This window comes from Andrena cerasifolii, chromosome 2 (genome assembly GCF_050908995.1).
Source record: "Andrena cerasifolii isolate SP2316 chromosome 2, iyAndCera1_principal, whole genome shotgun sequence".
Classification (NCBI taxonomy): domain Eukaryota; kingdom Metazoa; phylum Arthropoda; class Insecta; order Hymenoptera; family Andrenidae; genus Andrena; species Andrena cerasifolii.
This window is the reverse complement of record NC_135119.1, coordinates 9150568-9174057: the sequence shown is the minus strand read 5'-3', so window position 1 is coordinate 9174057 and position 23490 is coordinate 9150568. Positions and strand designations below refer to the sequence as shown.

The 23490-nt window shown below is 41.1% G+C and overlaps 1 protein-coding gene and 1 long non-coding RNA gene across 2 annotated transcripts in view; one reads left to right on the top strand and one right to left on the bottom strand.

The window, feature by feature from the left end:
• Dnt (tyrosine-protein kinase Dnt) overlaps nt 1–13953 on the bottom strand; it is a 50563-nt gene extending 36610 nt beyond the window's left edge. The window contains exon 1 of the mRNA XM_076830546.1: nt 13378–13953. Within this exon, the coding sequence (XP_076686661.1) occupies nt 13378–13477 (100 nt within the window). The 5' untranslated portion in view covers nt 13478–13953. The remainder of the gene's footprint in view (nt 1–13377) is intronic.
• The window catches only part of LOC143366457 (uncharacterized), a 66449-nt gene extending 46586 nt beyond the window's left edge, over nt 1–19863 (top strand). The window contains exons 2-4 of the long non-coding RNA XR_013084738.1: nt 17578–17791; nt 18067–18176; nt 18568–19863. This is a non-coding gene — a long non-coding RNA (uncharacterized LOC143366457). The remainder of the gene's footprint in view (nt 1–17577; nt 17792–18066; nt 18177–18567) is intronic.
• The last annotated feature ends 3627 nt before the right edge of the window (nt 19864–23490 follow it).

Genomic DNA, 23490 nt, shown 5'->3' with positions numbered 1-23490 from the left:
TTATGGATTTAAAGGAATAAAACGATAGATTCATTCTCCCGAAGGTCCTGAATCACGATCTTCTATTGAATCAGGGGAAAGCTCCGCGGCTCGAAACTACTCGAAGTGCGCGAGATGTTTTTCTCAGAAGATCCAGAAGGAACGACGACTCATCTTCGAGAAGCAGATGCTCGTTAAGATCCTGTCACTCAGGACCCTCTATGTGGAAGCCAAAACAGACCCAGCAACGGGGATTAAAAGATTCTTTGCATGGATAACGCTGAGAAATTGATGAACACTTTCTTTACCGTACAAGAAGAGGACGGGGTGGAAACGACAAGGGAGGGAAGTGCAACTCGGTCGAACTTAATTTTAACGTCACTTTCTTGCGAGCCTCTATCGACGGCTATGAAGAAGCTAGACGACGCATTGATTCGTAAACGTCCGCATCTTGGTTCTCGATATCACCGAATAGACATTATATTCGCTTCGTTCGATGCTCCTTGTACTTATGCCCCTAGAATCATACTCGAGTATTCGTGAGAGATTAAATTTAGGAAGCATCGTAGAGAAACAGGTCCCCTTGGGACGCGTATCTTTTTTCATGATAGCTCTTGACAGAAAGCTCCCGAGTGCACTTGGGAAACTAGGGAACAGCATTTTCACCCTCCCGCTGTACGTACACATATCTGTGGCCTCTGGAGGAATACGAGGTCCAAGCAACCGTCAATCTTGTTATAGTTTCATTAGATTCACGATGCTCCCTAACTTTATTACCATCTGCTTCAGGCTGATGCATACGTAAAGAAATCTATACCCTCGACAAGTCCCTCCATCCAACCTGTTCAAGTGAAACGCAGCGAAACGAATTAATTCCTAAAATATTCAGGACCTTCCAGCCGAAGAGAGACTGCTGGATGCTGTTTGTACAGACATTTCAGTCAGAGAATATCCTCGCTTTTGGCGTGGAATGCATCGTGGAGCCACACTCGAGAATCAGTGTACCGCTTACCGAGCGGTAAAGAAACACGAGCAACCACTTGACTCTCTCTCTCTCTCTCTTCCCTGGGAAAAGTTACACGTGTTTCGTATCGAAACTCCCCGGAGTCGTCGTTGCAGGATTTTCTTCTGTCGCGCGTCAGAAATAAAAAGAAGAGGAGAGGAGAAGAGAGGCAAGGAAGGACGCGCGGGAAGAAAATCCACGGGGGACCCTCAGCGTCTCCTCGAGCCAGGCTCCTCATGTAAAATGTCCGACCAACACACCCCGCAGAGTGTGTCCCTGGCACGTAAGCTAAACGAGACGAGCCGGCGCACACCAGCGAAAACTTAAGGCGCGGATCTTAACGAGGAGTCGAAGATTGATGCGGACAACGGTGCAGCATCCGCCGGCCGGTCCATCTTCAAACCGTACACGAGAATTTCTACTCTGCCTTTCCCTGGCAACGCGTCGCCCCCTCCGTCGTTTTGTGCATCGACAGATACCATCTTCCAACATTTCTGTGCCACCGCAAACACCGTCTCTTTTTTTACACCACCACCTGCACGTACTTGCGCGAGTCATCTGTCCGCCTCGCCAAACGGGGCACTACGTGGCTATTCAAATTCCCAAAGAATTCAAGGCGCACAGTGCTGCGGTGAATGATTCGGATTCGCCATCTTTGTTTTCTAAACGGTTCGTTGATGGGAGCGTGTATAATGGGATTTTTGGTGGTTCAGCAAAAGGCGCTTGTATTCTGCGGTAAATTTAACGGGCCAGCGCAGTGTTTTATGATTCCGCGGAGCCGCCGTTCGCTACGCCACTGTGCGTGCATAAACGTTTTCACGGAGCCTCGGCGGGACCTTTGAGGCCGCCCCACTCCTAAAGTAACATCACGAGGGGCCTGTCAGGCCCTAACTAGCTAAGGTCGGGCTCGAGCCGGACTCACACGAGCAGAACACCGCCTCAGGCACCGGATTGTTCCGAGTGCACATTACTTTCGTGTTTTGACACGGACTTCTGACGGATGATGCTCGTGCGCGAATCGTCGCCGTTTGACGTTTTCCTGATTGAACGTATTAATTCTGCAACGACCTTACCTTTCGCCTACAAGTCTCTCGAATGGTAAGTTACTAGGCCCAGGAATGTTACTTAACATTAGTTCCGATTTCTAATAATAACATCTTGATTAGACATCTTCATGTTTTTTATCGAAAGGTTCTATTATATCAATGATAGAATGGTTTCCATATTTTTTTAATAAATTCTTTAAAATTGCAAAACTTTTTACAGTCGAATGAATAATTGCTTTTATTACCCCCCGCCCTTGGTAGTTCACTGTTGGTTGGGTACCATCAAATAGTTTCTTGGTATCATTTATGATCCAAATATATTTTTCAATTGACAATTATTTCTGTTTAATTTTTTGAACATTTTACATTATGTTCATATTAATTTGGAATTAGCGCATAGGAGTAGCGCACACTATCCTTCTTAAATAAACAAGTTCGTGTTAGAAATGGTCAAAATTTTTATTTAAATAAAATTCTGAGTAACGAATAAAAGTTAAAAAATTAGTCGTCATGTGTCGAATAAAGGTAAAGGTACTTTTGTGTCTAGCTAGAGCTAGTTGCAGTGTCTTCAATCTAGCTCTAGCTGCAACTCCCACTGTAATACGTCGAATTCAGTGTCGCGGACTGCTCTAGGCAGTTTCGAATCTTCCGGAATTTTTTTTTAGAATTATATACACTTGATCCAGACATAAAAGTGTCGTCGCGTAGACGCACCTTAACTCTGCTTAACGAACGAATGACGAATAATTTTTTTAACTTTCATTCGTTATTCGAAGTTTCATTTAAATACAAATTTTGCCCATCTCTGGTTCGTATCGAGTATGTAAATGTTTTTTATTCGTTTAAAATTAAAGCAACTCATTCGTATGGATCGCATGTGACAAAATTCACAAAATGCTCTTTTTAAGAAACCTTAAATTATGAATATTTTTACCCGATTTTGAATACCTAGTTTATGCATCATCTTTCTTAATGCAAAACGTGAATTCCAAGAAAAATAGTGAAAACAGTACGTCAGTAATTCTCCATTTCCTCACAATTTTATTAGCAATACTTGAATGAAAATTAAAAGCTTCCTGCGCAGTTTTTTTTTAGCTAAAAACGAGTAGGTAGCTATTACAATTCGTAGAGTTTTTTTAGTTGAAATTCACTTATGATTTACGAACGCATTGTAAATATAAAGTCCAATGTACGATATTCATTACAGTACCCTCTTGTAATTAAAACTTGTGTTTAAAAACTTCGATTGTAACGTCTCAGCCCAATAACTAACCATTTATTAAAAAGTATCGTCGCGTTAACGACAGAATTACTTTTCAATTTTGGATGTCATTTGTCACAATCCTTTTTAATCGTCCAATCTTCTTTGAAAGGTTACAAGGAAATTGGGTGTGTAAACATAAATAACCACCATAAAATGATTCAAGGAAAGCCAGTGAAAAAAAAAAACGGCGAATGCCACGCGTTGCTGCATACGCAGCTGCTGTACTATCGCAATTAATTACGGGGATAATAAATTAATCATGAAACAGCTGAGATGCATTACAGTCCGCGTCGTTAGAGCGTTGCTATCAGCGACAGTGGCGTTAAAAACTATTATTCCGCGTAAATATTAATGAATAAAGGAAAAGTTACTCCGACGTGAGAATAGTGTTCCTGCGACCAACGGGCGATAAATTATTAATTACTCCGCGCGAAGAATCTTTCTTAATCGGCAGAAAGTGTGCCTTTATATACAATCGAACGAACCAATTCAGCAGCGGTGTCCTGTTGAATATTCGATGCTCCAACATAGTTCGCTTGCCCATTGCAAAAGTTTGAGAAATAGGAATGCAACACCGCGCCGACGGAATTCAGAGTTATCTTATCCAAAGTATACGTTACAGTCTGTTACACGATACTGGAGTGGCAGCAAACTCGTAGGGCTGGAATAATTTCTGATAGGCCCAAAATTTCGATACGACCCACAGTGGTTCGAGTATACTACATGCTAGCTGGACAAACTTATTTTTTATATGGGGTTCAAATTGTTAGAAATAAACCTGATTCGTATCACAGTTCATTATTTCACTAAAAATATCAATAAAATGAAAATATGCCTAATTCAATGAAGGAAAAAGAACAAAACGACAGTATTGTACTTTAACTATAATTATCAGTTATAACGTTATGTTTATTCCTGTAATTTCTGAGTATTCTGTGGAATTTTAAAAAAAATCGAGCCAGTTGGCTCACCTAACGTAAAATGGCTATTGTTGTTATATTTCGGACTCTATAATGTAATGTAATGTAATTAACAAGGAATTAATAGTTATAAGGCCCACTTATAGTTAATCTATAGTACGTGCAGAGTCTGAAATATAACAACTGTGCTATTTCTCCTGCCGAGCGTCGCACTCGAAAACAATTCACAAAATATAGTCTTGCAAATTTTTGCAGATCGATCATGTCATTAAAAAAAACATAGAAAGTCTCTAGTTTCCGTACATTCAACCCTTGTTGCGTGGAACGACTTGGAACATAGTAAAACACTGTTTTAATAACCATTTTATGTTAGGTGAGCCAACTGTGGCTCGAAATTTTTTTAAAATTCCACAGAAAACTCAGAAATTACAGGAATAATCATAATGTTATAACTGATAATTACAGTTAAAGTACAATACTGTCGTTTTGTTCTTTTTCATTTATTAAATTCGTCATATTTTTATTTCATTGATATTTTTAGTGAGATAATAAGCTGTGATACCAGTCACGTTTGTTTCTAACAATTTGAACAGCATATAAACCCCATACCGCCAAAAAATAATTTTGCCCAGCTAGCGTGTAGTATACTCAAACGACTGTGCGACCTAACGAAAAGAACCACGTGAAGAAAAAAGTCAAAGACTGTACATACGAGAAATTCGGATAGTACAGAAATACAATGAACCTGCACAGCTACTCATGTACGTAGTACGCAGTACCTAACCATGCAGATGTAGAGTGTAGGGAGAAGACTCTGAACGCTCCAACGTTCAGACAAGGTACTTTAAATTTCTAGTTTTTTCAATCGTAAAAAGGTAACGCGTTTCTTGCAAGCATCCTCTAAAAGTCCGCTTGATGTTTGATTCACGATAAACCGAATTCCAGCCACCCTAACCCACCGTGCGTTCTTGCTTCGTAATACTTAAGTGACCGAAGACTGCTTTGAGGACGTACAGGGTCGATAGCCATGATTAATCAATATCTTCATCGGCAGTTCTTTCCATTACGATTGCGCCGAATGAGGCAACAAACTGGAACGCACTCTCGATCCCCGGATCGATTTCTTGCCGCGCTCGATCGTGAAGGAACGCGAGCCGAGGCGGGAAACCTTATAGTAAGTACCGATATTGGAAACCTCCTTCTTCCAGGAAGCGTGAGCGCGGCTGAAAAAAGCCCGTGGTCCATATGGAGAGCGACTCGAGGGGCCCACCGAAATCGGTATCGGAGGCCCTATCTAAGGGGACCCGTACGCCGCGCAGCGGCGTGGCCATCGGGCTGAAATGAGAAAGCAACGAAAAGGAGCAACGCGACGGGGCGACCCGTGAGGGCAACGAAACCAAAAAGGCTATCGATTATTCGCTGTCTAAACAAACTAGACCGGTCCTGGGCCCCACTACCCCCACCTTACATTTGCTTAACAAGGACCTCGTTATGATATTTTATTGCATCGCCTGTACATTACGACGCGGCCTGTCGATTCTGTGCGAGCCTCGTTTCATGTTCGACATTTTTCTTCGTCGACGCGTTCCGCGTTATCGCGAATCGGCGACAAAACAGTGGTACCGATAAGAGAGCAGGTCAGAAAAGAATCGACGTAACTTCTCAAGTGGAAATCTCGCACTCCGCGGTGGCTGGCGATACCTTTTAAGAAGAAACCACTCTCAGAGCCAATCAAGTTACAGTTGACGTAGTAGCGACTCCCTATGACATTTACATATCCCTTTGATCGCGTGCTTTACCCGTGGCTTTGCGGTGCACACTTCTAGCTCTGACGGGGTTGACTTTTCCAGCCAATAAGTCTGAGTTCTCATTTTAAAAACACCCCGCACAAGTCTCGCCATTCGATCTCCTCGATCGAACCGCTCGACATGAAAGCCTCGCAATCGACGTTTAAATCGCACATCGCGGCGATTCAGCCGGTGAAGCCACGGGCCTGCAGCAAAACCCTTTGGACCGCGCGTTTGCGCGCGCCAGAGCAGCTACCGGCAGCCCGAATTTACAGGCGCGATTTTAATAACGCCGTGCCTGAATGGCGAACGGTGCCAGCCTGATTCCTTTCATTTGCTCGAACTCGGCGCGCCGCTGAGCACAATTCGATTTCACACGAGCCTCTTGACGGAGCCAGGCGCTGGCAAGCCAGCCGGAGAGAGGCTGTACGTGCCACATGCATATGGAATATTACGCGTGGTCGGCCGTGGAACGAGGCGCAAAGTGTGCGCCTGAAAATGCGCAATCCCACGCGCGAGCGCGTTCCCCGCAGGGGCGAGTACCCGCCGATACGTGGCGCTGCTTCAGGTGTCGTCAGAATACACACGCAGAGAACTCCTCCCCACGTCTCCGCCGTTTTGCATAGCGTGCGAACCGACGCAAGGCAACCAGCTGAATGCTTTTCGCGGATCAACGAGCCGAGAGCGAATTATCCGGCGCCGTGGAAGCTATCAGGGAAATATTGGAAAGTTCGTGGCGTTGAGTGGCTTTTACCCCGTTTTCTGCCACGACGATTCTCCCCACGCAACAACGTCAACGACGATTCCTAGTTAGCGGCGCCTGCACGTGAAATCGGGCCGGAGAATACGCGGCACGGGAGGGGGTGAGATAATCGGGAACGTGAGAATAAAAGTGGCGGGGACCGGTACATACGTATTAGAGATCCCTATTTCACGTGTATTAAACGTATCTGTCCCTGAATCCGTGTGTCTTTTAGTACACGGGTACCCGTGCACTATTTCACGTGTATTTAAATACACGTGAATTTAGATACTCGTGTATTTATAAATACACGTATATTAACGTGTCCGTATTTTGATTCGTCTGATTTTTAATATCTACAGATATCCCAGAACTCTGGGGGATTGCGAAATTCATAAAAGAATTAATGTATTTAAATATATTTACTAGAATAATACGCGGAAAGTATGGTTTTACAAATTTTCAGATTGTAACTAATAACACAATTATAAAATTAACGAGATTTATTTAATCGATTACCTATTTTGATACAAAAAATTAAGGCATTACTGGTGATAAGCGAGCTTCTTTTTAGACGCAACGATAATCCTTAAAATTGACAAACATCACTCGGTTTTATTACACTTATTGCTTAAGTGACCGCCATTGCCCATTCTCCCGTAGTTAATGCCCAATTCTGATCAAAATACGCAAATACGTTGATACACGTGTATTTAAGTACACGTGAAATAGTGCACGGGTACCCGTGTACTAAAAGCTACACGGATCGAGGTACGGATATATGTAATACACGTGTACCGTCTCTAATACATATGTGCATCCATAGCCAGCCCAGTTTGTTGCGTTGCTTGAAATCAGCGGCGCTGCTAGTCAGATTTCAATCGGGTCGTTAAGGGGGTATACCCGTTTGAACCCTCGGAAAATGTATACATTTTGTGGATTTTTTTACAAGTCAACGGTTTGATGCAGATTTCCCGTTTTTTAACTATGTTTACATAGTATTATGAACTACTTATAAAAAAAGTTTCAGTTAAAAAACTATTGTTTTTCGGAAGTTACGGATACATGTCCGAAAGTCTCTCGATTTTAGACGGCTAAACGGTGGCCCTAAAAACTCGCGCTACGTTCAACCAATTCACTTCAAATTTTGCATGCAGAATCATAATAAGATTCCACATCGTCCAACGAAGGCGATTTTGAAAATTTTGAAAAATAAAGAAATGGTGAGAGATCAAAGGTAAAGTTAAATTTTTCTAAGAGAAAAATCCACCTTTTTCCTTTATAAATAATAAACGGGGAATCGAAATAAAAAAAGCCTTCGTTGGACGATGCGGAATCTTATTATGATTCTGCATGCAAAATTGGAAGTGAATTGGTTGAACGTAGCGCGAGTTTTTAGGGCCACCGTTTAGCCGTCTAAAATCGAGAGACTTTCGGACATGTATCCGTAACTTCCGAAAAACAATAGTTTTTTAACTGAAACTTTTTTATAAGTAGTTCATAATACTATGTAAACATAGTTAAAAAACTGGAAATCTGCATCAAACCGTTGACTTGTAAAAAAATCCACAAAATGTATACATTTTCCGAGGGTTCAAACGGGTATACCCCTTTAAACCTATACATCGGCTGGTACGCGCGCCTAATCTGGCCCCGGATTACACAATTGTCGCGCGGGAGTAATCGCGAGTTCTAGGACTTGCATCGTTCTCTAAAGGTGAAATCTGACGGCACGTGGATCGGCGAGCTTCGCGCGAGACTCGCCGAGCCTACGCACCGTCAAAACGCTCAAAGCTCGCCGACTCGCTAGCCTGGGCGAGCCTAGGTGAGCCGAGCCGTCTCGCCGAGTCCCGAGCCGTGAGAACGCACATGGATCGCGGATTCGCGAGCCTAGGCGAGTCTGGCACGAGACTCCCCGAGCCCACGCAGCGTCAGAACGCTCACGGCTCGCCGGATCGCGAGCCTGGGCCAGCCGAGCCGGCTCACAGTGGGACGGATCGACGTTTAGGTAGGCATTCAGTTCATTTCTTACATATTTCATCATTTAATGATTATAATCTAAGATTACAGGTAATATATTGTATAATAAATATAATAATCATTTTTTTTCTCGTCGCTCTTTTTAATAATGGGACTTCAAGAGTCCCTTCATGTTGATCTCCATGTATAAATATGGAAATCAACATGGAGGGACTGTTGAAGTTAATTTGGCAATAGAATAGAAGTGTTTATATTTTTCATTGCAAGAAAAAAACGAACTAAAACTATTCCAATGTGTAAAAGCTGATCCATTTTCTAAAAATGGAAATCTAAAATTTTTTTTAGAATATTTAACTGAGGAAGCCCAGAACGTCCGAAATAATGATTTTAAAAACTACTACGAATTATACGCAAAAAGAGCAGCCGAAGAATGACAAATCAAGATGTTCTAAATAATTTATTAATAAGCCCCGATTCATATATATGGATGTATATATATGAAAATCAACATGAAGGGACTCTTGAAGTCCCATTATTAAAAAGAGCGACGAGAAAAAAAATGATTATTGTATTTATTATACAATATATTACCTGTAATCTTAGATTATAATCATTAAATGATGAAATATGTAAGAAATGAACTGAATGCCTACCTTAACGTCGATCCGTCCCACTGTGCGGCTTACCGATCCACGTGCCGTCGGATTTCACCTTTAGATACACAGCATTCGTTATACCACTGTAGCCATTAGAGCTCTTCACGGGCGCCACTGTAAAAAGCTCAACTATGAACCGATTTAACAAAATTCTTAAGATGAACTCTGACGGCAAGTACATCGGCCAGCTTCGCACGAGGCCAGACTCGCCAGCCTGGGCGAGCCGTCTCGCCGAGTCCCGAGCCGTCAGAACGCTCGTGGCTCGCCGATGGGACCACGCGAACTGTTGCGAGCCGAATTTAACGTAACTTTGTAGGTCCATAAGGAGCCAAAAAGGTATGACCCATGTCTGGACATGTCTGTAGACAATCGCTAGCTGATGAGATATTTGACAATAAAGATCGTGTCGCACCCTCTTCACGAGTTACCCAGGCACTCTGGCATTTGTATGCTTTTCCGTGAAGAGGACCAAGCGCGACGAAGTAGCAATACGCGTTCGGGACACGCTCTCTTGAGAGAACACCCCCGCTGTTGCGAAAAGAAAACTTAACCCTTAACTGGTATCCTGGGGTCGCTCGTGACCCCAAGCACCCAAAGTTCGATGTACAATTTTCGGTTGTCTAAGTTGGTAAACTGGATTTCTAATTAATTTTATAATAATAGTTTAACTTTCTACGCTTCTATTATTTTCCACATTACCTAAGATGAAAATATTCATAGTGGTTGCTCTAGTGTCGACTTTGCAAATTTCTGTGTCCTTTTTTATTTGGGGTCTGCCACGACCCCAGTGTACCAGTCACGTTTGCCAAAAACAGTATACCAGTTAAGGGTTAATTTCTTCGTAATATTTCGGAAAATTTGGGGGATTTATTTCCCCTCCAGCGCAACACGTACCAGGCGCTTCTTCGTTCCATGTTAACCTTTAGAGGGTCGGGCTGGCCACTACAGTGGCCACCTAAAAATTTCGATATATGCATAAATTTTAAGTAAATAATATTAACAATTTCAACGAAAAAATCCCGGCTCTCTAAAGGTTAATAACGCGTTTTTTTAGACATGCTACGTACCACATGTCCGTCCTTGAGTATCCAGGAATAACGTGATAAAATTTTAGGAAGATCGGTTTAATAGGTCTTGACTTTTGCGCGAACATAAAAATCGGCTCTCTCTTTATATAACAGTACAGATTGCCCAACTCTAATTCGACTAACATAGTTGGTTGGGAACTACCTTAGCATATATTATCCAGTTTTATGAATGATAAAATATTCCCCTCGAGTCGAGCTTTTCTCTAGATCGACCTATAAATATATCAAATGGCACACTATTTAAACCAGTTCAGTAAGTCATGTAATGGATTCGCTGAATGAGCAGAGTACCGCGATAATTCATTAGATGGCTTCAATTAGTACTACGAACGTTTGATGTGTTCCATTATTCACTGTCCAGTGCTCAATTATAATGCTGAACATTACTACTTGTAATGAACTTTCAATCGTTGGTTAAACTTTCACCAGCGACTCGTACTCCAATGGATTCATTAAAGTGGCTCAATTAAAGACCGTCCCCTAATTACATGCCAAGTATTCGCATTTAAATTGCATCGGTGCAAAACACTCATTCCACGGCTCGAAGAATGGGTAATCTCGGAAATTTTCTTTTAGAGAAAGCTACAGGACGCACTTTTGTGTTAATTAATATACAGGGTGACCCGACAGGTTGGTGCCAACCAGCAACCCTACAGACCCATACGACGGAAGAGTGTCTATTTTAAAACTTTACTTAACGAATAACGAATCCCTGATTTCTTGTAACTCCTTATAACGCTCATCCTTTCCTCGTTTCGCAAACTGCATCTATCCCACGGTGTCAAATTGACACAGTGGTATAAGATCGATGGAATGACAAGGTAAACAGTTATTTTTCTATATTTTCTTATTTAAATTCATGAGTGAAGATTTAACATTTTTCGCAACTTTCGCATAAAATAAAACGACGTGCAGGACACAGCGGCGGATTTAGGAAAAAAGGCCCAGGTGGCAAACGTTCTGAGGGGCGCATTTTTGGGGGGAAGATGTAGAGGTGGTTTACTAAAAGGGGGTAAGTGTACAGAAAAGTATAGAAAAAAATAATGCTAGATAAAATCATAGTTTCTTTCTGAAGACAGGGACTTAGGGGTGCTTCTCAGCAGGGGCCCATTTTTCGGGAAAATAAAGCGGTAGTGTACTAAAACTGGGCTCAGTGTAATAATTCCGGGAAAAAATGTAGTTTGGATAAAATCAGAATTTTTTTTAAGGATGGGGCCCAGGTGGCAACTGCTCATCGGCCGCCCTGTTAAATCCGCCACTGGCAGGACATACTGCTTCTTCACAAGAATCACAAATAATAGAACAGAATAACTTATTACGGGAAAACTGCGTCAGATTGGCACGAGGATGAGGGTTAAATAAATCATTTTCGGACATGGGTTCATATAAACTTTTCTCATCTATTTGACCTCCTGAATACGCTGTGTTAATTTGGCATCAACCTGTCGGGACAGTGTCCCGATAATATTTTCCTGCTAAATGAAAGGGTTTTTTTTTGGTATCAATTTATCATATTTTCTCTCATATTACTAACAAGGGAAGATCCCGAACCGGGAAATTCAAAAAATTCTGAAACTTTGTGAATATGTAGGGAATTTCCTTCTGATTACAACGCAATTTTTGTTTACTGCCTAAATTCACTCTAAGCGGGTGTAATTAACTCCTGAAAATCCGGTGATTTTCCGATTTTATGTTATAACTCGTGAACAGTAAAATATTTTTCTTTACCAAATTATAGATCTAATTAAAATAAATAACTTTTGTCTTGAAACTTCTTTTCTATCTCTTACAGTTCGCGAGTTATGACACAAAATCGGAAAATAGCCGAATTTTCGAGGGGTTAATTTCACCCCTTCGAGTGAATGTGGGCAGCAGACAAAAATTGCGCTGTAATCAGGAGGAAATCCCCCGCATATTCACAAAGTTTCGAAATTTTTTGAATTTTTGGGTTCAGGATCTTCCCTTGTAAGTCCTTTTACAAAAATATCGCCATACCGCAATTTTTTTTACAGGTAGTTGATTAGGGGCGGCTTGTAATATTTGTTGTAATTAATTAAGATATGTTTGTTAAATAGTTCTGAAGTAACAAATAAATATTCTATAACTATTAAATTTTATATGATTTCAAATGTTCCTAAAAAATTTATTTACAAATACAGTTAAATAAACAAGTTTCATTAATTATTCTGTATCGAGAAGGCCACAAGTATACGTCCTATCTGAATGTATTGAGAAAATAAACGATACATATATGATTCAAGTCAGAAAATGTTTTGTGCCGCGTTTCGACCCGAAATGCCCCACTGTGCGTCGTGTCGACAGCGATAACGTTCAACCGAAGTAAGAAATATAATATGTATATCGCTAACAAAAAATTAAAGTGTTTCGAAACACATTATTTACAAGAAACAGAATAAGTTACCGAGTACATTCGAAGAATCCGGGAGAAAAACGATCATAGTCGCAACAACTAAAATTTTCAGTAAATATTTGGAAAATAAACTTTACGAACTCCGTCCCTAACCCCCATTATGCACGATCTAAAATTTAATATTCTTCTATTTTACAATCCACCTCTCAATCTTTTTAAGAACACTCAATATTCTTGAAAGGTCTGTTCATAAACTGTATGAAAGTAAAAATTCCGGAAGAAAAATTCGTTCACCGGCACAGCTTGGCCCTTAATTTTTCAGAACCGTGCCCATCTTTCCTCCTATTATACTACATTTTGATAACTTCTCTTAAGCTCTAACACGTGACGCTAACCTCTCAATTTCGATTCAGAATGGCCTACGATCATTTCTCCCCTAGACTTTTCGTTTAAAATAGCAAACGGCACTGCACCGGAAAGTTCAAGGCGATTTAGCGTGGGCGCAAAGAGAAATTCGAAAGAACCGAATAGTTTTGCTTACCCATTAGTTTCCATACTTCTGCTTGACTGAGAAAGAGGTTGAAGTAGCTTGCACCTGGCCGCACGAGGACGGACAGCAACACTGCCAATTTTAGGAGCATCGTGGCCACCACGTGCTTAAACCGGTCCTAACGCGTATTGTACAGCACTCGTAAACACGCGTCGCGTTACGCCGTAAGCAACGTTAAAGTCTTCGAAGTCGACTCATGTCCACGGCAATCGTAAATTATCACCGATCCCGCGAGTGTAGGGTGCACGTGACAGCACGAGGTGTACAGACGAGGATTCGCTACGGTTTGGATCGTGTCGTTCAGCCTCTTCCGACCGACCGGACCTTTTGACAGTTCATCGCGTGAAACTCGAGTTTTGTCGCGTAACGGCACTCCGGGTGTCGCGATCGTGAAATGCTGAGCTGGCGCATCGGCAGCGTTCGTTCGACCGCGAGCGAGCGTGCAAAACGAACGAGGGAAACGAGGAACATGTAACAGAGGGCAGAGCTAAGGAGCGAGAATGCACGAACGAAGGAGCGCGCAACGGTACCTGCCTCGTGAAAGCCACAACCAGTTGTGTGCTCCGACCGCCATGGGTCGACCGAGGTCGACGCAGCCTCGCCGAGCCGAAACTAGCCGAGGCCGGCCGAATTCGGCCGAGGTCCACCCACGAGAGACGCTCGGTTCCAGGCGCGTCGCGCGGATCGGATGACCTCGGTCTTTCGTGGCGACGACAGCCAAGGGGAGAATTAAAATTGCGATTCGCAAACACGCCGAGAAGATTTACGAAAGGGTGCAATCAGCCGGCATTTCCAGAGATACCGGCTACTCGCCATCAAAAGCCCACTGGTGCGTGCTTCTCGGTGGGTACGTCTTTCGGGGAAAGTCGGGCAAGCAGAGCGAAGCTGGCGAATCAAATGCAGCGCGCGCTTTTGTCTCGAGCCCTTGGTTGTTACTTGTTGCATTTTCCCCGACGCGTAGGTACTTATACAGCTACTAGGGCGGAGCGATGCTATACAGGCGAAAGTTTAAATTTGAATTTTCCGTTGGCCTGGATGCGGGATAGTTGTCTTTTGATTGATCAAATACAACTGTAAAGAGTTTTTGAAGAAATATTCATGTCTGCAGGTTCCTTTTTCTCCTAAAAATGATTATATAATCATACTATATAGGCGAAAATTTAAATTTGAGTTTTCAGTTGACCTGGGTGCGGGATAGTTTTCTTTGGATTAAACAAACACAACTGTAAAAAAAATTTGGAAAAATATTCATGTCTTCAGGTTCTTTTTTCTCCTAAAAATGATCATACAATCATACAATCATACAATCATACAATCATACAATCATACAATCATACAATCATACAATCATGCAATCATGCAATCATACAATCATACAATCATACAATCATACAATCATACAATCATACAATCATACAATCATACAATCATACAATCATACAATCATATCATCATATCATCATATCATCATATCATCATATAATCATATCATCATATAATCATATAATCATATAATCATTTGATCATATAATCATATAATCATATAATCATATAATCATATAATCATATAATCATATAATCATATAATCATATAATCATATAATCATATAATCATTTTTAGGAGAAAAATGAACCTGCAGACATGAATATTTTTCCAAAATTTTTTTACATTTGTATTTGGTTAATAAAAAGATAACTATCCTGCACCCAGGCCAACTGAAAATTTAAATTTTCCACTCCGCCCTAATAGCTACCTTTGTGTAATGATTTGCTTTTGAATTTCGAGATTCGTGACCCACGTAAAAGTCTCTATTGGATTGTCTATTAAGGTGTGTTAGTTTTATGGGTAAACTTAAAATTTTTGAAATGTTTAAATCGACTAGTGACAAAGTAATGCCGTTTTCAATCCTGAATCTGAAACTATCTTCCGAAATTAATTTGAGTGGGGTTTAGCTACTTCAAATCACAGTTGAAAAAAGTAAAAATTAAGTAAGTTTTAACTACAAAGTACATATTCATGTACTGCTTAAAGTAAGTCTTGCTCGCATCAAAGCATAAAAATGAAAATAAAAATATGTGGAAATTAGTATTTATTACATTCACATGAAAATGTATGGAAATGTATATTTATTACAAAATGAAAATATACGTAACTTTATCAACAGAAAATTAGAAAAACTGAAAAATTTTAAAATAAGTACAAATATTAATTTTTTATTTTAATTATATTTTTTGTGAAAATTCGAAAACCCGTTTCACCGTTTTTGGGGAATAGTGGAATTCGAAAGACAGTTTTCTCAAAAGTCTTTAAAAATACTTTTTAAATAATAGCAACAATCTGCTGTCCCCAACATTGATTTCTTGTTCAGTACATATTATACCCTTTCAACAGTACCTACATTGTACCGAATATTACATATTGCCATTTGGAGAATGTTATACGATGTTATTCAAAAATATATGCCACATTATAACATAATCTATTAAAATTATTATTCTTTTCTGATCTGCCCACTTTTACATAAGTGTACTAGATTTATACCGTTCAATAATTCAATAAACTTAACATCAAACCGCGAATAATGATCGTATATTTATCTAATAACAATATTTTTTTTTCAACTGAAACAAGATTTCCAGTCGTTTGTATTACAAACAGTGATGTATGTATACTCCAACAGAAAATTAACTTCTATCATCCCTGTCGACTATAGGTACCGACATCACCGCGCGATCGAATTCACGTACTCGATATACTGCCATACGAATCGCGTGTGTATTTAATCGGCACAGATTCGGCTATAATTTCTGTGCTCATCATTTACATAATTTCAGATCCACTAGGGATGGCAAGAACGCCCACGTAGCCTTTGCGAATCGCGATCTTCCTTCGTCCACCTCTTTTTTCTCTCCCCTCTAGTCTATCAGGGCACGCTTGATTACGAAACGTCGTTATTACGAGCCATAGGCTAAAACGAGATGGGAGTATCTGCTGCGAGGGGGAGAGAAACAGAAAGCGAGAAGGGACGAGGGAGGGTGGGTGAGAGAGAATGCGCGCAGCGCGAGGCTCGTTTTGCAAATTCGCGGTTGATTGAAAAGCTCGCGACCAGCAAAAGGACGAGGTAACCGAGGACAAGGAGGGAAAAAAGCGACAGTGATTGCTCTGTTGTACAGCGTGCATCGCAAGGAGCATTGCTCGAGCGCGTTCATGTGCGAGCTCAATCTCTCGCCGTTGCTGCTTGGTAGCTGCCTGTAAGAAAAGCAAATTCGTTCCATCCCCTTTCCCTCTCGTCTCCCTTCCACTCCTGTCTCGTCCAAGTGCTCGCCACGCGGACATTAACTTATTTAATCTCGATCATTATATGGTTCAGGCCATTATTATTTTATATTTTATCGATACCACCCCCCGAGGGTATCTGTACTTTCCGCGCGTATGACTCCAACACTGGCGCATGATGTATAGGCATTTATCGATGAATATCGCGTAACTGTTACCAACTTATCGCATATCAAGCACTCGAAGTGAAACGATTTTGGAGGAGATTACAATTTAACATAGTATCGTGTGCAGAGCATATTGAAGCAATATATATGTATTCTCCTAGTCCAATGTACATATGTATTCTCAGATGGTAAAGATTTTTCTTAGAAAGCTACATTCCATCATAAGAGAATGCCTTGAAAGTAGTCCTCTTCTTAGAAAAATATTCGACGCATATTTAATTAATTCGCAATCGTCCATACCGAAGGGCGGAAAACAGCCCTCAATGTTGTGCGTCAAAAATATATTTTATCAAATATCTCGGGAACTATTTGATGTAGGAATATTTGTTTTCGCTCGTGTGTGTGTGTTTTTTTTAAAGAAAATATAAAAATAAGTTGCACTTACGGTCGTTGCCAGAAATGTGTTGCTCTGAAGACTATATCGTGTTTATCGTTGCAAAAAATATGGTAACTCTGAAAGCCATATTATTATCAACGTGGAAAACCTTAGGTACAACTTTTCGATAGTTCTGAACAATTCCAAGAACTACTTATCACCAAACTTTCATCAAAATCGGCGTGTACGGGTTTGGTGTTTCCTTCATTTGGTACTACTGTCCACAGCACAATTATTGTAGCAATATTTTCGCCGCTGAACGCGTTATGAATACAATGTACAATATAAAGGACTGTAATATATTGTGGCAGATATCGTAGAGAGGACGCCGCGGCCTGTGCTACGAAGCTCCATTTAATCTAGAGCAAATATAGGACGCTTCGCTTAAATCAAGACGGAGTCAAGAAGGGAGAACAGTTTCCTTTGTCGGTTCTAATCTGGACAAACAGTTGTATATCACGGTGGTATCATCCAGATTCTTGTTTTATCCGCTTTTATCCTAGAACGGCTACCGAAGAATTTCAGGTGAGCAGAAATACCTTTAAACTTTTTCTTCGTATTTTAAAAATTATATGCGTCTCCTGATGAACGCGTATTTAATTTTCTTTCAAGGAAGATGAAAATTATAGGCATAAATCTTTCTCTCCTATTAATAACAATTATTGCTTCTTGCTCTTTCTTCTTGTGCAAATAATTTGCAATTCAACGTAAATGAAATAAAATTCATTGAGACAACTATCACGTGATTGATGGTGGAATAATATTGATTTATGAATAATACGTTCTGATTTTCCATTTAGATGCAGGAGAAAAAAACAATAACTAGGATCCAAGCGTAATGATTAATAAATTAATAAATTTTTAAGTAATAGTCGTGGTCATACATCTTACGGAGATTTTCGACACCATGGTGACTATAACACTTTTACATGTATTATATATAAATAAATAATAAAAACATTTTTTCTGTTTCGCAGCGCCAAGTATTTTGAATGAAATGTTTATTCGTATTAAAATATTTATTTGTATTTATCATTACCTCTATGTACGTGCAGCTCATTTTGATTTCACATATTTTTTTATTTTATAATTATTATTATCTTCTATTTTTTGTGATTTATTTGCTTCCATGTACTTGGCGTAATTATTTTACTCTTCTGAAGTTTTTTATGGAGATCTCACTTCTTTTTACAAAGATAATTTACATAGAGAATGACTTCAGATAATTTTCAACATTATAAATTATTATTATATTATTAATTGACGACTGTATTCGATCGACTGAATTTGTCTCTTTTTAGGACACGTTGGTGAATGGATCTAGAGTTTCACTCCCGCGCTAGTTCTTATCCTACTGTTGAAACATATTTCCGAAAAATTTGCCACACCATTGGTAACAAGGAGGCCGCGTGACTGGGCAAATGCTTGTGTCTGGTAGTGTACGTGTCAGTCATGTCAGGAAGGAAGAAGCGGAGTTTTCTGCTTGTCCTGAAAAAAAAGCTGGTGGCACTATATCACACGAAGGTTTTTCCGCGCTCTGAAAAGCTTTCTTTGCCCGATCGTGGCGCAGACTCCAATTAACGTTTCCCGCCCTGTCAAAAGAGCCGACACGGTGCGCTTGTAAAGTGAATTAAAGCGTGCTCCGTTTGCTACCGCCTTTTACAACGTTCACAGATGCAAATCTATGCACGTACGGCTGCTTGGTCCCCGTGCCCACGCACGATGCCGTTCTTTGCGCGTCTGTACGTATTCTTATTCCTTGCACCCTTTCCTAGGTCCATTCACTCCACTGAAATGCAAAAAAGGCCCTATCCAACCTCAGATAGCGTGGTTCAAGGAAATACGGGCTGCTCTGAAGTTAAATTTCAATTAACGAGGCAGAATCGTTTGTACGTTTTAATTGAGCTTTGTGTACACCCATTTTGCTCATGTACGCTCGCAAGCATATTTCGGCTCCCCGACTGACTATTTTTAACATCCCCAAGTCTTTGATCCTTTTGCAAATGTTTCAGCGGCAGGAATGAAATATCACGTTTGAAGATTTTGTAGCAGCTAGTGGCTTTGATTAAACGCTTTTAAATATCAGGCGGAGAAGCTTGGAACAAAGATTTCCCAAAAAATTGATCAAAATTGGTGGGACCTGTATCCCTAAAAGTTATTATCCGATTCGACTGAAACTTTTTTTATTTTGAAGAATATACTTCTGGCTAGGGGGTAAACCAGAAGAAAAATGCAAAAATGACATTTTTTAAGAAAATAACGACACTTGAAGTTTGAAATCACTTTCCCCTATATTTTTCGTCCTTTCAACGCCTTTGAAAATTATAAATTTTCAATTTTTGTATTTTTTTCTGGTTTGTCTCCTAGCCAGAAGTGTATTCTTCAAAGTAAAAAATGTTTCAGTCGAATCGGATAATAACTTTTGGAGATACTAATCCTTTTAAAAGGATTAAATTCCTAAAAGGTTGAACATTCGAAAAATGAAATAGAAAAAAATCGACTTTAAGACCGGAACCTCCCCTTAAATATTTTGCAGCCCTAAGTTACTGGTCCTGCACAGCTTACAAATCTGCTTTGAATAAATTAAAAAAAAAAGATACTCGTATAACTTAAATATCCAATAAAAAGTCCTGAAAGTTTAAAAAAGATTCATTACGTAGGTTGCTTTTAATAAATTTTCAAAGATACCTACTTTTCCGGCCATTACAGTGGTGTCCCCTCTTAAATGGTATTTTAAGCAGAAATATGATTTAGTTGAATGCATTGAGTTTAAATCAATTATGTCTTAATGGTTCGCAAAAAGAATTAGAAAGTTCACGAATACTCCACTACCCCTATTTAACAATAATCTTGCATTCTGCTCCGATCAGATGGAAATTACATTAACAATTTTAAATATACAAAAAAAAAATATATGAAAAATGACTAAAATAATTAAACTTTGTACAGTTTCAGAAATGTTCTGCTAAGAAAAGAATCACCCATCTATTAATATCAAATTCGTTTGTCACATACATGCGATGGTCTTCAAATATGAACCGCAAGTATACAAAGCACGTTAAACCAAATGAAAATGTCGATAGAAAGGTAAACCGGCGCGCATCTATAAATAAAGGTACACACAAAACAAATCGCGGTTGTATGGCTTTCATAAAATGCGGCGCACTCGTCTTCACCTGATCTGACGACGGTGCAAAGGGGTTGAAAGTAGAAATTGCAGCAGGCCAGGCATACAGGGCGGGGGGGGGGGGGGGGGAGGGGGAGGTGGGCCTGAAAATAAGAAGATACAGATAAAAGGGGCTGCCTGCACGTTGGACTAACAAGACTCAGGACTCAGGAGCTATTATCATAATTGTGGGCTGCAGGCAGCGGCTGTGCCCACAAACCAGAATGCCTCTTGTCTCATCTACCTCCGTTTTCTCTTTCTTCTTTATTGCACACTCCTTCGTCCGCCGTTCCTTCCTCCTCCCCTCCTTTCTCGCGTCTCTTTAGCCAAACCCTCGTACACTCGCATTTTGCGCGTCTCCTCGCCGGTCTTTTGCACGTGCTAAAGACAAATGGATCGCCTACCAAGACATTTAACTTCTACGCCACGCATTTCCATTTAGATTAAGAAGCTCCCGCGATATTTCAGGCATTCCCAGCGAAGTAAGACGCGGCGCACCAACGTGGCTGCACGTGCGCAGACATTCATAAGCTTTAATCGCAGCGTTGCGTCGTTGGGACTCGTGCCTACGCTTCGAAATGAAGAAACCGTAGCAAGTGTCCTTAAGAATATTGAGGGAGCCGCGGATACGTACACAATGCTGGTGTCTATTCAGAAACAATGCTAGAATCCAAGACGTAACGTCTGTCGACCGTCGTTTCATTCTCCCGTGTCTTTACTTTCCCTGATTGCATGGCGGGCTTTGAGATCCTCCCAAGCCCTGCGCACCCATTTTGGCTTCCATCGTAGGGAATGGTCTGGCAACGTGGGGCAAATCGACATCAAACGTCAACAGTGCAATTCTCGTAATTCTACACCTCGTGCGAGATCGCGCAGAGAGCTGCCTTTTGAAATTCATTATTATTAAATTCGCAGGATCCACCTGGTCCGCGTACGTGTATCGTTCGAATTAAATTTATCTTCGTCCGGTTACTGCGGGGATTCACAAAGAATCCTCGCCGGTAACGTTTCGTCCCGTTTGCTGTAAGAAATCGGTGCAAAAGGACTTGAAAAACGCCAACCTGCTTACGTGCACGAAAAAAACCGTTCCCCGATCCGATCGAATTCGCGGAAGCAATTTTCAGGAACGCTGTACAGATTTATTTGCCTTTGGGTAAGTTATGAATATCCAGGAGAGAGTTATACCTGCAGTACACAGAGGGCGTGCAATCAGTGATTTCGCCTCTGAGTTGTACTTCTGAGATTTATATTTCATGCCCAAACACATTTACGAAATATCCTTTCTTTTTACTTGCCACAAGCGTGCTTCTTCCGTCACCCCTTCGGGCAAACACCATTGGCGATGAAATATCGCGATTTCGACGCATATTGAAAAATCGAGAAAAAAAAACGTAACTGACTATTATTTCTGAGGTTACGTTTCAAGTCTTTCCACCGCTGTATATTTCGACCAGCCGAAGCATGCGGCCGATTTGCTGTTTAATCTTCCAGTACCTATCGTACCTCACCTCGCCTCCTCTAAGTGGCGTGGCTAAATAGTTTCTTTTTGTTTTGCATTTCTTCCCGTGTGTTCTTTCAACAAGAGATGCCAGGGGCGTGTATGTTTGTTTATCCTCGGTGTACCCTATTATTAGGGGCCGGGGCTCCTTGAAAACCGAAGGGCCCACGCTGATATTCGGGCCTGGAGAGACGAGCGCGCATCCCCTCCCTCCTCTCTCCCCTCCAGCGCGTCGTTGGTCCCTCTTCCTCCGAGTCGTGTCTCCGTCATGCTTTATTCCGCGAGTAAGAGCAGTTCGAAATGAAAGGGATAGGCAGATAAATTTGAAGGGGGGCCCCACGGTTCCCCGGCGGGGCCCTTTTGCCTGCCTCTTTAGATTCTGATTTAGACTCTGCCGCATTTTAATTTATCGCCGACGATCGTGTCGATTATAGAAACGCCTATTCGCGAGAAAGGAAACGATCCCCGTCGTCACTTATAAGCAGCTAATGCGCTCGTTGGAGAGGTGTGCATATGCCGCTTCTGGGACGGCTTTTAAGAAGTCCCACCTCGGTGTCTTCTGGATGCGCAGCGAATATTATTGTTACAACCACAATGTTGTTATTCGGGCACAGTGTTTACCTTCTAGGATGTGTCCCATAGGAAATCCATCAATTAACCCTGGTTGGGCATTGCCCGTGTCAGATATATTCATACGCCCCATTTTTTTCACTCGATCCTGCTTTGGTAGGGGGATTCGTGGGATCTTTCGTCTCCTCTCTGGCTGTACAATGCGCCGCTGATGACATATCCTGCAGCTCCCGCTATTGAATGGTGTCTGTTTGCGCGGACGACACGTGACGCAGCGTTGGGGACTCCTGACGCAAGGCCGCACCCTACGCGTGCGTTATTTGTTTAATTTAACAGTATTGTGGCGCGGTGTTTTCGCCCGTGGACGCTCGATTTATTTCGCCCGTGCCTATTTCCTGCATTTTTAACGTGGGAGAATATAACGATGGGAGCGGGTGTCACTTCCGCCGCGTTTATTGCGGGCTTTTGGTGGGGTCTCGTGTGAAAATCTGTGCACGTTGCGTGGATTCATTTCATATCTTGTTACTATGTACACGTGCCTGTATTTATGTGCGTGTTTCTTTGTATGGCCATATTAAATTATAGATTTAAAACGCTATTAATTAATTATCTGAATTGCTTTACATGTATAATGCGTTGCTGCAAACGTTTATTCTTTGGTCTGTTGTAATGGTAAGTGTAACAGTTCTTTCGAATTTGGTAATGTTAAAAAGTGTAAATAGCTTGTGTTTGATCGTAAATCTTTTTTCTACAATTACCAACTTACAGATAACCGTTTTGGCCGGTCATGAATTACCGGCTATCGACGCGGACGGCCGCATCTGGTAATATCGCCCTAAGCGTCAGAACCAGCCAGACTAAACTTCCGAAAACACCCATGCTCCGAATTGGCTGAAAATTTGGAAACAGTCTCATTTTGGGCGATACTTCCGAAAACCTGTCAAACCCGATTGAGCTGAAATTTTGAAAATGGCTACATTTTGCATAAAA